General features: G+C 39.7%; 1 protein-coding gene across 1 annotated transcript in view; it reads left to right on the top strand.

Moving 5' to 3' along the window:
* CUL1 (cullin 1) overlaps positions 1-15760 on the top strand; it is a 54812-nt gene extending 39052 nt beyond the window's left edge. The window contains exons 9-22 of the mRNA XM_055804922.1: positions 1054-1184; positions 4129-4236; positions 4327-4433; positions 5595-5643; positions 6180-6311; positions 6849-6966; positions 7964-8040; positions 8799-8930; positions 10316-10408; positions 11695-11742; positions 11829-11911; positions 13338-13443; positions 14207-14320; positions 15209-15760. Of these exons, the coding sequence (XP_055660897.1) occupies positions 1054-1184; positions 4129-4236; positions 4327-4433; positions 5595-5643; positions 6180-6311; positions 6849-6966; positions 7964-8040; positions 8799-8930; positions 10316-10408; positions 11695-11742; positions 11829-11911; positions 13338-13443; positions 14207-14320; positions 15209-15289 (1379 nt within the window). The 3' untranslated portion in view covers positions 15290-15760. The remainder of the gene's footprint in view (positions 1-1053; positions 1185-4128; positions 4237-4326; positions 4434-5594; positions 5644-6179; positions 6312-6848; positions 6967-7963; positions 8041-8798; positions 8931-10315; positions 10409-11694; positions 11743-11828; positions 11912-13337; positions 13444-14206; positions 14321-15208) is intronic.
* The last annotated feature ends 2472 nt before the right edge of the window (positions 15761-18232 follow it).

Raw genomic sequence — 18232 nt, 5'->3', positions numbered from 1 at the left:
CTGAGTAGACATGTCATTGCTTTGATATTAAAGGCATCAGGCTCTGTGTGATGTATTTCAGAGTTAGGTAGTGATACAGCTGCTTGATTGTGCTGTTCTAATTAATCTGATAATCCTCAGGTGGTAATAAATTGCCCATAAGCCCTTCAGAGAAGTCGTTACACTTTAGAAGAGCTAGATGCAGGTGACAGCCTTAAGATGGATTCAATAAGGTGAAATATCCTCTTTAGTTTACAGTAACTAATGTGATTGTTTACTGTTTCACTTGAGTGCCTGTTCAGTGAGGGCAAGATTACAAGAGGTGATTAGTGGGTTTGTGTACCTGATTTATGGCCATATTCAAGTTTTTACTTCAGAAGGTACCTGCCCTGTTGAAAATGAATAATAAAACCAAAACCCTCTTCAATATTAGACTAATTGATTTTTGAAAGTCTTGGCTGAAAACTGGTAAGGTGTTAATATGAAGCTTTAACATACATGAAATTATGTCCGATTTGTTTTTACCTTTCTTAGTTTTGTTCCATGGTAATGATTTTCAGAACCTTTTGTTCCCTTGAGATACAATTATTTCTACTGGGAATTGGTTACTTAAATGTTGTGGGTTTTTTCTTTAAGAGATGGCTTTATTGACTGCTTTATTGGAGGAAATTTCATTTATAATGTTTTTTTATCTGCTAAGGTTGTATCAATAACATAAAATTTTGTCTTAAATTTCCAACCATTGCTGCTGATGCTGCCACAAGTAGAAGTGTTAATATACAAAAGGCTGCAGGGGGCTGTTAGATCTCTGAGAACTGTCCTGTTCAGAATAAGATTTAACAGACAGTGGTCAACCGGAGAGTGTTGTGCTCTTAGCATGGCCAGCAGTTACACTAACCACAGTCCTAATTCATGGTAACACTTCAAAACTTAATCTGGACAAGAGGGTTTTAACTCCATTTTTTAAATCATTGCACCTCTTTACATTTATAAAAACTAGAACTCAGAAGTAAATATATTTATGTAATTTAATTAATTAATTCTTTTTTTTTCTTTTTTTTTTTTTTTCCCCAGACTTGGGACGCATGTATAACCTCGTATCTCGAATCCAGGATGGCCTTGGAGAGCTGAAAAAACTTTTGGAAACCCACATTCATAATCAGGGTCTAGCTGCAATTGAGAAATGTGGAGAAGCTGCTCTAAATGCAAGTATCCCATCAAAATAAGTCTGTGTGTGGTTGCTGCCAGTTTTACATTACAGGAGCGTGAATGCTTCCTGATAGAATTTCCAGTTTGCGTGTGTTTTCCCTCTGATATAATTAGTGAGGACTAGGCAATTCTCAGATGTTGATAGTAGGCTTAAAACAGCAGTCACATCACTGTGTTACTGCTCCTTGAGCTTTGGTTGGGGGTTTTCTGGTGGTGGGGTTTCGTTGTTGTTGTTGCTGGGTTTTTGTTTGGGGTTTTTTCCTTCTGAGTTTTTGCTCTTTGTCAGGATGTCATGCTGCTTGGAAAGCTGGCAACATCCTACACTTCCAAGTACACCTGAAAGTCCACTGTTCCAAGAAGCATTATCTCCAGTGGACTGTATTATGTTTCGTCATCGTACAGACTTCTGACTTGGATGGGACTGTATGAAGAACGTTTCTGTTGGTGTTAGTTTTTTGGTGAATGGCTTTATTCTGTTTGGAGAAGCATGAGAAATTTAAGAGGAAGATGTAACTGAAATGTTTAGAGAGGTCACAATATAAGGAGCAGGTCGGGTCTTCTGCAACACTGTGTTTAGCCATATAATTGGCTTTCTTGATTTTTTCCCATAATTGTAATTTCAGACTTAATTTTGTATTGATGAGGGTTGAGTCTCAGCACCATGAAGTTGTTTAAACCCTTTGCTAACCTTTTTGTCTGTAGGCAATATGACTTTTCTTGGAAAAAAATAGAATGAAACATTGCACAAAGCAAAATTAGAATAGAATATAGATTCTGGTAAATTTTATTTAAAATGGGATTTAACGTTGATTTTTGATAGAGTTCATTTTAACCTGTTACTGGCCTCAGATATTCTTGAAATAGCTGTATACTAGCAATCAGTAAAGCAGTAACTTGTAATGACTGCATGGAGACAGTAAAAACTTCAGGTTCTAGCACAGATAAATTTGTTTTACGTGTGTGTAGTGTCTTGTTCACTTCTGTAGTTTTAAGTGTGTAGTGTAGCACTTTGACAGTGTTGATCTTTTACGAATCATGAAGTTCAGGAGTCTGTAGCTGCATTTTAAATGCCACCCTGGGGGTTGGAATCCCATGTGCTCCGTGGTTGACGCTCAAGTGTGGAGATCACTGGGGGATGCTTCTTTGTACTTAAGTGTTGAAAAATTTCCCAGAAAAATGGGAAATTCTGCTTTCTCCAGGAATTAGTTCATCACTGAGAGAGGGGAAGCCTGAGGTTTGTATGTATTAGTTCTTTTGACTCTGTTTTACAAAACTCTTCCTGATCATGATACTCTTTCTTGTTTCTTCATCTTTCTCTTTTGTTCCTTTTCTTTTTTTTCCACATTTGTTCTTTGTTTTCATAACAGTATCTCTGGCTGTTTGCCTTGGGAGCCATCTTGCCTCTTCTTTCAATATCTTTCACACCACTGTATATTGTTATTGCCTTGTTAGCTCTCTATCACACTTGAGTAGGCTTGATTCTGCCTAATTTCATAGATCTGTACTGTGTCTAAACAGATAATCAGCTGAGCAAATGCTTTTCAGTTACTCTGTAGTCAGTGGAGAGAAATAGTCACACCAGCTTGACTCATCTGACCTATTTTAAGTCTTTAGTGCAGAGTGAGTTGTGCTGTAGACTCCATTAACTATATTAATGTGACTGCTCTTCAGTCAGAAGATTACTGCATTTTGTGCCTTTGCTTATTTTATTTTGGAGTCTTTGTAATCAGTAGATATGCCTTCCTGAATGTCCTTTACTTGAATTTCTTGTCTGGGAGGTTCTCAGTAATCCCAGTTCTTTATCTCCAGCATGGCATTAGGTCAGTGGTCCTTGTAGTCTATTGTCTGTCTTCAGTGGCAACAGGAAATGGTTTTTGGGATCTTGATACAACCCTGCCAATCTTCTACCATTTGTTGCCAGCATCCAGAATTCCTATGATAGGGATGCTACAGGAGTGCCCCCATGCCCAGTCTGTTCGGTTTTTATTTATGAACCTGTTGTCTGCTGTTATCTGTGGGTTTGTCTATTCCATTCTTGAACCTGCTGATCTTATCTGGTTCCAGCAACCTCTGGTGGCAGCAAGTTCCAGAAGTCCGCTAGGTTGTGTGTAAAGATGTTCTTTATCTGTCTTAATAACTTGTTTCCTATCCCTTTCATCAAGTGCCCCCTAGTTATAAAACGTGGCTTTTCATGATTGTTCAACTTCTCAGTCGTCCTCCTGATTTTGTAAACCTTGGTCTCTTACGCCCTTTCAAATCTCTGATCTCCAACTTGAAGACTTCCAGCCTTTTTAGTCTGTTGTCTAGTAGCTACGCTGCCTGCCTGCTGGTTTAGTTGCCGTTCACTGTTCCTGCTCTGACTCCGTCTGTACTGAGATGCAGGATCAGGAGTTGCACACAGGACTCGGTCTGTGGGTGCTGTAAACCTGATGCTTATTGGCATTTGGCTGCCACCGAGGGGTAAGCGGCTATAGTTTTTAAGAACTGTCAACAATGACTGAGGTCTCTGTGCTGAATTGTACCTTTGGGGAATACCTGTTAATGTTCTTACTACAGAGATTTATTTCAAGGGTTTCTTCTATAGAACTGCCATTTTATGGTTGTCCATCTTTCTCAGGTATAATTCGAATTAAGCTGCTATCTTTGAAAATGTCCTTCTTGAAATTTTTTGCAGTGATCGAGTAGGTGGTTTTGTTGTCTTTTGTACTGTATAATGTAGCACACTGCACTCTGGTTGCCGTAAATGAGAGCTTGTGCTAATGTAAGTCAGTCGGGGACATAGGACCTAAACTAGTCTGGATACTATTTAAGCTATAAAATATTTCTAATACTCTGTAGACCTTCACATAAAAATTTGCTTAGGCCAGTGAGTAGCTCCATTTTGGAAAAAGTGGAAAGCAGAAAGTCAACAGGTTGAAAAACCCAATCTCTTTATTGCAGGATCCCAAAATGTATGTACAGACAGTGTTGGATGTCCATAAGAAGTACAACGCTTTAGTCATGTCTGCATTCAACAATGATGCTGGCTTTGTGGCTGCGCTAGACAAAGTATGTATACATAGTGGCATATGGTGATGGGGGTTTTTTCCTATTCAGTGTTTTCTCTCTCAAAATTTCACTGTCTTTTGTGATTTACAGGCTTGTGGTCGATTTATAAATAATAATGCAGTGACAAAAATGGCTCAATCATCCAGTAAATCACCAGAGCTACTGGCACGATACTGTGACTCTTTACTAAAGAAAAGGTACGTCTTCAAAGACAAATCATTATTTCAGGTTGGCTTTTGTTTTAAAAGGTTTTAACATACAAAATTTTATATTGTGTCTTCAGAAACAGAACTTAACGCTTCAAGAAAAATTAATTATATCAAATTCTGAATACAAAAATGTCAATAGGACCTTTCCTAAAGATTACATGGAATTTACTTTTCTTTTTTAAAGAAGAGGGTGGAAATGAAAGGGAAAGAAAGGTCTTAGATCTTTTATTTCCTTATAGGAAACTAATTTTTGTTGGTTTTTTTTTTAATGAAACAGGAGTTTTTTAAGTTGGTTTTCTTCCCCAAAAAAATTTAAGTTGTATTGTATGTTGTAAAGAAGACGCACGTTCCCTTTTTCCATTAAAACCATTGTTTTCCTCCTGTTGTTTTCTCTTATATCTTCTTCCATCTGGGCAGAAATTGAGGGGGATAAAACCTGCTTTCTAGCCTGTCATGGTTCATAATTTAATTAAGGTATTTGGCTTTAAATGATTCAGCAGCTCATACGTGGAGTTGATATTGGTTCAGTTCATACTGGTTTGGTGTCAATTTTGTCACTGGCAACTTTTCTGGCTGTTTTGGGGGAGGAAAAAACCCACTACCAAACAGTACAAAAACCAGAACAACTTGTTTAGTTTTCCCCATCCCCTCCTTCCTTCAGCAAAGGATTTATTTCCCCTTTTATAAATACTAGCTTTCTGCAGGGTAGGTTTGGGATATGCCTGATGGAGAAGCATGATATGGAGGAAAACAACACTGTGCCACCTGAGCTCTCCCCCAGCCAGGACTCTGCACTCTCGGCTGTTTTTTTTTCACTGTACTGTGTAAGATAAGAAATGAAAATAGAACTTGGCAGCAGAAAAATGCAGGAAGTTTAAGCCCATAAATCCTGAGAAGTATCAGGCTGTCAGGAAGTCCTGAGCAACCCGTGGTCCAGGACTTCAACCTGCTGTTTAAAAACTGTGTACTTCAGAATTGCTTATGTGTGGAGTACTGAAGAGAAGTGTTCCTTACGCTCTTTCCTCTCTAAAGAGTTTTTGATCCCAGAACTACTCAATCTGTTCCTTTATGAAATTTCCATATATATCCATATGTTGGTTTAAATCAGCATTTTTGGGACTCAATAAAAATTTACTTCTTCAACTGCAGCTCAAAGAATCCCGAAGAAGCAGAATTGGAAGATACACTCAATCAAGTGGTAAGATGTCTGTAAATACAGTTCTCTTCAGTGTAAGCACTGACAAATTAGTAATACGCAGTTGTCACAAATCAGATGAGAGAAAACCTTTTATTTGTATACTTTGATTTAATTACTTAATATTTCAGCTTTTCACTAATAATCTTCAGCCCTGTGTGGCATGTTGGTTGTATTTTTATTCATTAAAAAAAAGAAGCCCTTTGCAGCAGATTTAAATTGGCTAAATGGAATTTATGCTTTTGCTTCATGTTTATATACACATCTAATATGTAATATCTACAATATATTTTATATAATATCTACAGTATATTTTTATATAATTACATATACTCACTACATATTAATATAGAAGGCCGTACGTGTGAAATATATAGTTACTGTGTTTAAAAGAAACAAACAACTGCCCAAAAAACCTGAACAAAACCCCCTGACCTTAAAAATTTAACTGGAAATGAAGTAGCTACTGCTACAGCTTTTTTCAAGACAAATGCTTTAATATGGGTTTTTTTCCTTACGCATTATCTTGGCTTTTCCAGATGGTTGTCTTCAAGTACATTGAAGACAAAGATGTGTTTCAAAAATTCTATGCCAAAATGCTGGCAAAAAGACTTGTACATCAGAACAGCGCTAGTGATGATGCTGAGGCCAGCATGATCTCTAAACTGAAAGTGAGTATTCCATGACTGTCCCATGATCCACTGTGTTGCAGGTCTTCAGGCTGCCATTATTTTACGTACAATAGAAAAATACACAACCTAGGTCTTTCCCCGCGGCTCCCCCCCCCCCCCCCCCCCCCCCCGCTTTTGTTTTTTTAAACCTCCTAGGACCTCACAGTGTATGTCTCCCTGATGTAGTTAAGCTTAATTATTCTTAGCCAAATGAATGACGTGGATATAATTATCCAAGGGAATGACTGCTGAAAAGTTGCTTAATTTCATTAACCTTTGCTCATTCAGGGTCAAACAAAATAAGATCTAATAATCGTGTAGCAGTCTGTTTCATTTTGTATTTTGCTTCATTTAAAAAAAAAAAAATTCTTTAGCTTTTGATGACAGAGCATGTCTGGTTGGAATCAGTACTTTGGGTAACAGAAATACTGAACTTTGTACATCTTCTTGTAAGAAAATAGGCTCAGATACTTTGTTCTTCTCATTCTCCGATGTCAAAAATGTGTCTGCTGACATATCTGTGCTTTTAAAATACAGCAAGCTTGTGGTTTTGAGTATACCTCCAAGCTGCAGCGGATGTTCCAAGATATTGGTGTAAGCAAGGACTTGAATGAGCAATTTAAAAAGCACCTGACCAATTCAGAACCGTTAGATTGTAAGTAATACATTTACTTAAGTTACTGTTGAGTAGTTTAGCTTCCTCTTACTTCTACAGAGCTAACTGTATGAGGGTCATATTTGATTTAGACGTCATACCCCCAGAAATCAGAGTTAATATTATTTTGACCAAGGTAGCTACGATTTTTAAATTAGTCTTTTTAGGTCTGTACTTTGTCTTCTAATAGCACTTTATATTTTCTGTTATGGGTAGCCTCCTCCTGATTTTGCAGCTCATGTTTAGGTATGTAACTAAATTAAGTTGAATCCTGTCTTTTCTTTCTTTTTTTTTTTTTTCCCCTTTTTTTTAATTTGAAAGATGCTTTTCTTTAAACAGTTCTGATTTTGAGCACAACATGGCTTAAGTTCATACTTGTGTAAAAGTATTAAGGAAAAAGTGATGTATTTTAGGTTGTTAGAGAGCCCTATCACTAAAGAATTTATATTTTTTTCATTAAGGCACGTTGAAACAAATTCTTTAAAGATTTGATAATTATTTGTTGGATTACATTTAGAGTTGTATCTTGTCAGGCTTAAATTTTACTTAGTTTTTGTATTATTCTTAGTGACTTGCCCAAAATGCCTTACAAGTATAAACGTGAAATGTTTATTCTTGCAGTTGTGTACTGTGGAGTGATGAGTTTGTTACACATAAAAATGAACGCTTACAATTTTTACACTTGTGTGTTAGAAGGGAAGTATGTTGTGGGGATAGAAACAGGGTAATAACTTCTACAAATGAGAGAAAATTGAGTGAGTGTCTCAGTAAATGTAAAGCTCTCCGATTGCAGTGAGATCTTACATGAATTCCTTTGGTTTATGGTCTGCATAATATATATATATATATATATATATATATATATTGCTGAATGATTTTTTTCATCATGTTAGTTTGAGCAAAAGGCAGAACCATTTCTTGTTTGTGGAAGAACTGGGACAGTGTGTTTGAAGAGGGGGTAGGATGATACAGCTCAGCCTCTTCCCCTCTCTTCCAGTGGATTTCAGCATCCAGGTGCTGAGCTCTGGATCGTGGCCGTTCCAGCAGTCCTGCACGTTTGCTCTGCCGTCTGAGGTGAGGCGCTTGCACTTGGCTCATCCGAACGTGGAACACTCATGGGAGAAATTTGGTTTACAAAGCTGGTGTCTCTTCCTGTTTTGTTGTGTGTCGGGGAGGACTGGAAGTGTCTGATCTTTGCCTGTGCAGCTGGAGGGTGTTTTGGAACAAGTTAATTGAGAAAGGTCGTGGGAGGGAACTGTGTGAGATACCCAAGTGTTGGCTCCTGTGAAAAGGCCCAGGTTAACGAATCTTTCTTCAAAACGTTCAACAGCAACTGAGGCAAAGCTTTGTCGGTGTACTTTTCTATGTATACTTTTATTTTAAAAACTTTCTTGCCATTGTTTTGGCTCTGGCCAGTAAAATCTTGGAAGTATTATAATCATGGGTTTTCTGTTGAGTGGTTACCCTGAATAGACGAGACACAGATACTTAACGTGAGAAGTAAGTTTTAACTGCTGTTACCTGGAGGGTGAAGGTGGTCAAAAAATTACCTTTCTAGGCTTGCTTAATGTGTCATAGAAGGAAGAGTGGAACTTAAATGCTTGTTTAGGTTTGTATTGTTAATGACACTTCAAAGGGGGAACCCATAGCAAAGGGAACTTTTATCCAGTCTGAAGAATTTGAATACATTTGATTTCTGTTTGTCTTATTCAATAACATGGCAGTCAAAGGTGATAGGATTTGATTTTTCTTTGTTGTTTCCAGAGCGTGTTCTAGTAATGGTAAATGAAGGTAAATAATCTTCTTCATTTATTGTCGTTGGTTTTTTACAGTTAGAACGGAGCTATCAGAGATTTACTGCATTTTATGCCAGTCGTCATAGTGGAAGAAAATTAACATGGTTGTATCAGCTGTCCAAAGGGGAACTGGTTACCAACTGTTTCAAGAACAGATACACGTTACAGGTAAGGATAATGTCGCCCCAGTAGAAACCCTCGCTGCAGATTGCCTTCGGAGGGCTGGGTGCCACTGGTCATTTCAAAGCCATGCGTTCAGGCTCTGCTCCGCTGCTCCTGCGTTAGCTGGATGAGCAGCTCAGCCTCTTTACTCCTCATTTGGAGATAATTACTTTTCCCGTTGTGCAGATGAATGAGTTTTAAAATGGTGAGGTGTGTAGATGTTGAAGTAGTGGAGCTCATGTGAATGCCTGTGCCTGCACACAAACTACTTTTCATAGGTCATACCGTGAATTGAGCGGTAGTTTATTTGTATGTCAAAATACTCATTAACAGTATGTAATGATGTCTCACAGTTAAGTATTTTAAATCATTCAGTTCCTTAATTGGTGGTGGGGTGTGTATGTTCATATGTATGTACACACATACATGCTTAGCTACTATTTCTGACGCTCACGTGCATTCATTAGCTTTATCCCTTGTGAATAACGCTACTGTCTTTAAATAAAGCAAAGCACAGATGCAAGACCTGATGGCTACAGATCTTTGTATTACTGAAGCGAACATAAATGTTACCCTTCCCCAGATGGTGTTGGTGTTAAGATTAATAGGACCTTTATTATATATTTGGTTTATTTACTGTACTGATTCTTAAGGTCTGTGTTTGCAAGAAAATTGACTTAGAAAAGGGAATATGTTACTTGTGGTTTAAACAGGTGTTGAACTGCGTTATGTAAGACAACTGCAACCTCTTTGTGCAAGATCTCATGCTTCTTACACGTTCCTGTCTGCTTTCTCTCAAAAAGTAGACAGAGGAGGGGAGTTCATGACCGTGAGAAGAAACAAGATAATCTCAGACTTTGAAGTTGTCATCAACATATGTTAACCCTGTGGTGACAGAGCCGAATAAGCCACTGATAGCTGCCTTGTTTATAAATTTGGTTTCATTATTCTGCTGGAGGTGGGAGGGCTGTGAGAGTGAATTCAGTAGTCTCTGTAGGTTTTAATGAAGATTAAATGGGTAAGAGTCAGGGAGTGACAGAGGAAAATAATTTAAAATTATATTAGCTAGGAGAAGGAAGAGGCTTTGACACCATAATAGGGGATTTGATGAAGTGTCCACAGCCAGTTAAATGGTTGTAATCTTAGGGTTTATCTTTAGATAATGCTGGAAGGTGGAGTTCTGGATGTATAAGTAACATTTTTCTGGATTGTGTAATGAGCACTAGTTGGCTATTCTCTGTTGTCCGTATATTCCAATGTACGTGTTTAACTAGTGAATCTGAGGCTGTTCAAATTCAGAAAGTGTGTTTGTTCGTTTCCATTTTCTGATTTCCCTGCCCCCCCCCCTTCTCCCCTTCATTTTCTTTTTTTTTTTTTTTTGGATCCGTTAGGCATCCACATTCCAGATGGCGATTTTACTGCAGTACAACACAGAAGATGCCTATACCGTGCAGCAGCTGACAGACAGTACCCAAATAAAAATGGTAGTGACTTTGCACATTTTACCACACTTTTGTGAACAAGTCTGTCGGTCTCCAGGGCTCTTCCTGCTGTCGTAAGAAATGGGGATTAGACATGGTTGAAGTCAGAGTCAGTTTCTGTCCTGAAGGAGACAGATGTGCTCTGTTCTTGGTCAAATTACTTTCCTGGTTTACTGCCCTGTAACCCTAACTGCCTAGTTGTCTGATGAATCTTGGTGTGTAGGTACTCCTGTCCATGACTGGAGTGAATTGTCTAGCTTCCTGCTCAGCTCTGGTAGTAAGTTTTCAGTGTTTCGCTATGTACATTTTAATATTAAAAGACAACATTCTAGGAAAAAGTGTTTTCCCTAAACAATTGATCTATGCACCCATTCTTCTTTACATCTCAAAGCACAAACATAGTGAAATCTGTAGTTCCATTGGCTTGCTCCTTCTGTGGAAGGGGTTCCCTTCTTCTCTTTGCAAGTACACTTTACAGCCCACAGTTTTTGGCATCTGTGCCCTTTACTAGGAGGTTTGAATAGAGTCTGCAGCGACTTCTGGAAAGTTAGGCAATTCCTAGTCAATGAAATATTTACTTTTCAAAATGCGTATCTAGCAAGTTACTGATTATGATGGTTTGCAGCAAACTCAGAAGTCTTACTGGGTTGCCATTTATCATAAGTACTTATTTCAGATATTCATTTATTTATGCAAAATAAATATTTGGCCCAAATTATGAGTGGACCAGAATAAAACCCTTCAGACAGCGGAAAACTAAGGGCATGAAACCCAGGTGATTTCCACTGTGGTGAAACAGCAGCTTTGCAAGCCTGCACGGACACTGAGAGTAATGTAGCCACTGGGTGACCGACCAGCGAGAGTAACCAAGACAGATCCATGGTGTGAGCAAGGACAGAAAAACATGTTGATCAGGAAGCAAAGGGTGCTTGCTTTCTGAGGTTTAAGCTTGCCACGGTATCTGTATTGGCATGGTTTGGGAAAAAATATTTCTTACACTTACAAATCTACTAAAACAGTAAATGGAAAGATCTGTTGTTTGGAATTAGTCTTTCTAAAGAATTAGATGTTTTTTGACTGACCACAAGGAGAGTATGTCCTAATGCCCCAAAAGGACCTTATTACATTTTATTTTGGCAAACTTAAATTTTTACTGTTCTTTTTACCCACTTGGCAGTGTTCTGCACTCACTACTTCTTAGTCTAAATATGTGTGTTCTTGTTGAAGTGTTTTAAGTTGGAGAAAGGTGCTATCTCTCTGCACTGATAATATTTTCTGTAATTTTGTAGGATATCTTGGCACAAGTTCTACAGATACTGTTGAAATCGAAATTGCTTGTAAGTACTCTTGGTTTTTTATGACCTGCTTAACATTCAGCAAAATGTATTAATGAATATTTATTTATTTTATTTATTTCTTGCAGGTTTTGGAAGATGAAAATGCAAATGTTGATGAGGTGGAGTTAAAACCAGATACCTTAATAAAACTGTATCTCGGTTATAAAAAGTAAGGAAAAACTTCAGGAGCATACATCACTTGTGTATAATGGGTAGCATCCTCCTCCACTTTCAAAATCTGGGTAAAACCTAATATACCTGGGATGAAAGCTCCAGGGTTCCAGTGCCAATTCAAATATAGATCCAATGTGTAACAGCTTTAAAGGAGAGGGCTGGCAAGTAGAGGGGATGGGTAAATTCCAGCTGACTTTGACTTGGTCATAAAGTCTTGTCAAGGCCTGGACAGCCTTTCACAAGTCCTTTCTTTGTTTCTTGAGTCTTGTGGAATTCTTTCATGATGTATTTCTGGTAAGAAATTGAGCTCTTTTGTACTGAGGTGCATGACTTGTACGTGCTCAGTAAAATACGTTATATTCTGTAAGGTTACAGTAGTGTGCAGTCACTAGTGTAGGTCAGAGTCTGAAATAGCTGACTAGAGAGAACATGAGAAGATCAGCAGGTTCATTTTAGAACTTCAGAGTGTACAGTGATTTGAACGCTTAATCAACGTGATTTTCAGTAGTTTTTATTACCTACTTTAACCACTGTTGCTTTCAACGTTTCTGTATTTTAAGCTGTTCGCAGTACTGCAGGGACTTTTTCTCACGCTTACCAGAGCATAGATGTAAACCCACATAAATTCAGTTGGGAGTTCAGTACTTCCTGAAGATAAGATCTCAAGTGAAGGAAACATTTAAAAATCTTTCCCTGTACCTCACTCTTTATCTGCTTTCTTCCCTCTTTGACCAATAATTAAAGGTTTAATTCATCATCAGTTACATTAATGCAGTGATGGAAACAGCCATTGTGCGGCTCAGTGGTTCCCGATTGACGATGCGCGAGACTACGCTAAATAACCAATAGATGCTCTCTCCAGTGCAGCTGCCAGGCTGAGCACTCCCCGTGCTCCCCAGTGCCGAGGCTTGCTCCCTGCTTGTGACACAGCACCTTATCTTGAGAGCAGTCGCAACCGTGGGTGCTGGGGAGCGCACCAAGGGCAGGATTCATTTCTACAGACTTGATTCCTGCACATTAGGGTCAGAAACAGATCTGTAAATCAGAAAGGTCATTCCATTTCCACCTGCTTTGTCCCCTTCACTGACTGGATGCTTTTTACTAAACATACGAATGTTTCAAGCACAGTGTTAATTGTACAGCACTGACTTGACCTAACAGATCCCTAGGTTGGATTTACGAACAACCACCAAAAAGGTATTTTGTTTTTTTGGTTGGTTGCGTTTTGTATTTATTTTTAAGCTTGAACAAGATTGCCTTAAGATTTTCAGAAGTGCCAAAGTCCCCTTTTGTTGTAAGGTCGTTGTGGTGGTGTGGCTTTTATTTTGGATCTGGGTTTTGTTCAAGGGGGGTTTTTGCTTGTTTGATTTGGTTTTTAGACAGGGGAATTGGTGGTTTTTAACTTCTGGTTTTCTTTACAGCAAAAAATTAAGGGTTAACATCAATGTGCCAATGAAGACTGAACAGAAGCAGGAGCAAGAGACTACACACAAAAATATAGAAGAAGATAGGAAACTATTGATTCAGGTGACTTGTATTGCGGAATGCTGCCGTGCTATGAACTTAGATTTACAGCTTTGTAATCCTTTATTGAAGCTCACTGTGGGGGTTTCTTAATTTTTATTAAACGACAACATGCCATTGTGGTGCACTGTGGTGGAGCTAAAAATGTGTTTACAATACTCTTAAAGGCAACTGGAGCCTGTAATAGAAAATGTAGGAGGGCATGTCAGGACTCTGTTCTTCACGTTTGTTCTAACATTACGTTGATTTGTGTTTGGGTTCCATGGACGCACACACTCGCCAGACCTCTGTCCTGGGTGAACACTAGTGACACCTAGGAAATAGCAACTTCGGAGTGGTTTTCTGTCAGTTTGTTTGGAATCCACTTGAGAAGCAAAGGGGCAGGGGAAGGAAATACAGATGTATTAATGAGAGAGCAGCACAGTGGGGTTAAATACATAAAGGCGTTCTTCTGTTACAGAAGTAGTTTTGTGGTGTTCTTGGTACCAGTTGGTACGATCACTTTGACTTACTGTAAGCAGAGCGGTTCTTAAGATCCGTGTGTCAAACCCACTTCTGATGGCTGTAGGCTGTGCAGAATCTTGGGTTCTCGGAAGCCTGAGTGAGTGGCTGACATTTGTAGGCATGCTTCTCCTCATCTGGTACTCGAGTTTGCTGTGATGGTGCTTCCGCGCTAGCAGCCGCGATCTGCTAGGGAAGTAAATTGGTTTATCCAGAAGGACAAGTAGTTTGCTCCTAAGGACACCTTTCCGACTTTGCTGTGCAGGCTGCTATCGTGAGAATCATGAAAATGAGGAAGGTTCTAAAACACCAGCAACTGCTTGGAGAAGTGCTAACACAGCTGTCTTCAAGGTTTAAGCCACGAGTTCCAGTAATTAAGGTATGTGAGAACCAAGTCTCTGAACCTGTATTCCAGGAGGTGGGGAAGATATGTACAGGCACAATACACGCTTAATTAGAAAGGAAAGCTAAGGAGATGGGGTGGGTAAGGATAGGTTTTTGGAGTTGTAAATAAGAAGGACGCATTCTAACAAGAAATACTTTATTTCTTTTATGGTAATGTGCATGTTTCAGGTTGTTGGCAGTGGTAAAATAGTAGCTTGATTGCATCTTTTCACATCAGTACTGGCTTATGGCACTCTTTGCTCCAGGCTTACCTCTTGTTCCTGCTCTGCCAGCTGTGGGAGCGCCACAGCTTAATGTGACAATTGCCGGATCTCTTCTAAAATAAAGACAGTGGGGAGGGGGGCATTGCATTTAATTATGGTTTCCTTATCAGTTGTGTGGTGTCCCACGGATACTTCTTAATCCACAACCAAGGGGGACAGGCATGGCAAAAACCAGGCAGCGGAGAGCAGCTGCAGTACTGACCAGTGCTGGCTGGGGGGGTGGGGGGGGGGGTGGGGGGAGGGGCAGGTAGGCCATGAAACGGGGAGCAAGTTACTGCGGCTGCTAGTGTTAGTAACATGACAGTAAGCACTCTGCATCTTAGCTCAACTCTTTACTTGCTGCCTGACTCTGCAGTCACTCAGCTCTCCCAGTCGCTACCCTGGAATGGCACCAAGTAATTCCCCGTAGTGACTCAGCAACGTCATCTGCTTGGGATGTGGTCAGAAACGGGAGAGCAAAGTGCCGTGGTTTGTGCCCATCGCCTACTCCTGTGCTCTGCTTGGCAGGAAACGCGGTGGCCAAAATTGTGCAAATCTTGTAGCAAGCAGAGAGGGCTTTTCTGCCAGCGTCCCACCGCTTCTGTTTGTTTCCCCCACAGAAATGCATCGACATTCTGATTGAGAAAGAGTACTTGGAACGCGTGGATGGTGAGAAGGACACCTACAGTTACTTGGCTTAACATTTTTATTAGCAATTACTTGACTGTGTGACACTCAGCAAATAGGTATGTGATGGAAAGAATGAAAGCAACGGAACTTCATAGCAGCCACCCTGCTGCCATTTGGACCTCCCTTTTTAATAACTGAGACCAGGACTCCCATCAGCCAGTCTCAGATTTACATCAGAACTGCTCAGGATTGATACATTTCAAGTATGTAAATATGGACACCAATGCCATTTAACCTAATTTAAGAACAGAAAGGAATCAAACCCTTCTCCTTTAAGGGTTGCATGCTACTGCATTTAAATCAATACATTGGCTATATGATAAACAGCTGCTGTCACAGGCAGCACTTATAAATGTTGGCAGCACTTTGAGAGCGAGTCTGAATGGACCCATGTGTAATCTGCTATGAAAAACCATTTGTATAGTGTGTTTCATTTTTTAATGTGTGATAAATAAAAAAAAAATTAAAAGATTTCTGTACAAGTTGCATTTGGTTTTATTGTTTTAAGTTTCATGACTTATCTTTCTAAATGTAAATAAAAGGTATAATGGTTATGAAAGCTATAGAAATTCGTTTTGCTTTTCCTCCTTTTCCCTGTTTTCTGGTGATTTAAGCACATTTTGTTCTCTGAAGAAATGAATTGTCCTCTATCATTAAATGTGCACGTTACTTCTTTTTTTAAGAGGAAATGTCTGTGCTTTGAAAAGTTGTGATGATTTCACAAGATACGCAGGACAGAAACTACTTAGAATGGATGTGGCAATGCTTGGTCATCTAAGTCTTAGCACTTTCTGATACTGTTTGGTGTGCTGCAAAATGCATCACGCTTGCCTGAATGCTGCCCTGAATAAATAAGGTTTAGGCTGCCCGTTTCTTTGACTGGAACAGAAAATTGAGTGTGTTCCTAAAGATTAATTCCCTTTAAATGCAACCTGTGCTGGGAATTAAAATATTTTGGAGTGCTCCTACATGTATATTGATCAACCAGGCTTCATTCCATTCTTCTCACAATGTTTTGTGTTCGTTATATACATGTGATGACTATGAGCTTTCCACGTGCTACAAGCAAAACGCTACTGTCCCTACAGGTCTGAGATTTGGTAATTTATTTTTTCTATTCTTGATGGTGAAAAGAACTTAATTTCTGCAGCCAAACCCTTTTTTCCCTTAGAATTTGTGATTTGTTCAGTGTTTGTTCCGGCACGAAGAAAAGGGAGCCAAGTTTTGTGTTGATACTGTGTTTTTCTGAGGAAAGCTAATTTTGCATGGTTAGAATTGAGCTCTGACCTACAAAAATGTCTGGGTTTAAAAATAATTAAATGATGGAGCAGTATTAGATGTGACCCAAACTGGTGTGGAAAATGGGGGGAAAAAAGTCTCATCCCCACCTGAGATTTTGCATGTTTGCTGTTAGTGTTTGGAAGGAATTTCAATTGCCCTTCAGACTGCCAGCATGGGAAATAGAGGCATCTCGCTGTTCAATTTTCAGATTGCTTTTGGAAATTCAGAATAGAGTTTGTGATGCTTTTTCTGCTGGCTTTTTTGTTGCTTTTTTTTTTTTTTTCTTAAAGATGCTGTTTTGCTTTTGTGAACCCTTCTTGCAGGAGGTTTGGTGCTAGATTTGTGTGGCAGGATGCAGGAGTGGTACAGTAACAGAGGAGCAGGCAGCCAGCAAGAACCGGCTCTAAGCGGCCCCTCGGAGCCTTCCTTGACTTCACCTGCCGCAGGTTAAAGCCCCATTGCATTCTGTGCTGGTGCTTCCAGAGCTTTGTTTTTCAAACCCATCTGCTGTCAATACAGCTTTGGACAAGAGCCATGCTTTACCCAAGCAGGGAGAAAATCAGTTTAATAAGTTTTGACTTAAGGACTACTTTCTTTCTCATGAGTAAGATGAGGGGTATAAATTCTTAGTTCTTACTCAGGCCACTGGAGAGCAAGATGGCAGCTGACTGCAGTACCTGAGTGTGGAAGCAGGCACCGCTGCTTGGGCTCTTGCTCAACAGGTCCGGGGAGCTGGAGCCGCCTCAATGTAGAAGGTTACACACTCATTACTGAGAGATTTCTTGAAATGGGTTTTGCAGTGGTGTCCCCGCCCTCCCTCCCCAGCCCTGTTCCAGAGCACCCAGCGGGCTCATGTTCCCCTGGCACGCTGGAAATAAGCACATGGCAGCCCTGTACGATACCCAGACAACCAGCTGCCATCTAAACTATTTTGGATAAAAACATGTATATAGAGAATTTGTAAAGACCTAACAACTGGCCCAATAAGCAAAAAAATGGTTGCTTACAGAGAAATGAGATGCAGGAGATAAGTGTATGTGAAATTACTGTTGCATTCATTATTCAGAGAAGCTGCACTTGAGGATTCCAGTTTACTGGAATACCGCTGCTGGTTCCCCATCAGGTGATGGAAGTGGGTCTTCAGCTGTGTTATGTCCACACTGCTGAACAAGAGTGAAGAGATTAACAGGCAGGCAGAAGCCAACCTCGTACAACAGATCTGTAGGGTTTGTCCCAGGAATCACAAATCAGCCATTCTGGGACCCTTTTTGCCTCCTTTTAATGCATCTACCGGTACTAGACAGACCCAGAGACTTAGTTTCTAAGTACAGAAAAGCTTTAAAAAAAAATTAACTGCAGTCACTATTGTGACAAGAGGTAACTAAGAGCAACTGGAGAAGTTTCTGAACTGCAGCCATCACTTCAGAGAACGTGAGTGTAGCTTCATGCCGAGGGTGCATGAAAACTGCAAGACCATGACTATTTCACTGCGGTGCTCTGTGCTGAAATTCCCCAGTCAGCCTGACTGATGTCTCCTACACTGTTTACATCTTCATACTAATTTTAAATGTGACCTGAAGTAAGAGAAGACAGACAAGTATGGAGTTGCCTTTGCTCAGAAGTAAGTACTCGCATTGCTTCCTCAACCGACTGACACAAAATTCCAACTCTGC

The sequence above is a fragment of the Falco peregrinus genome, chromosome 5 (assembly GCF_023634155.1).
Source record: "Falco peregrinus isolate bFalPer1 chromosome 5, bFalPer1.pri, whole genome shotgun sequence".
In the NCBI taxonomy this organism is placed as follows: Eukaryota; Metazoa; Chordata; class Aves; order Falconiformes; family Falconidae; genus Falco; species Falco peregrinus.
Note: the sequence above shows the minus strand (reverse complement) of the source record. Positions and strands in the feature narration are given on the sequence as shown.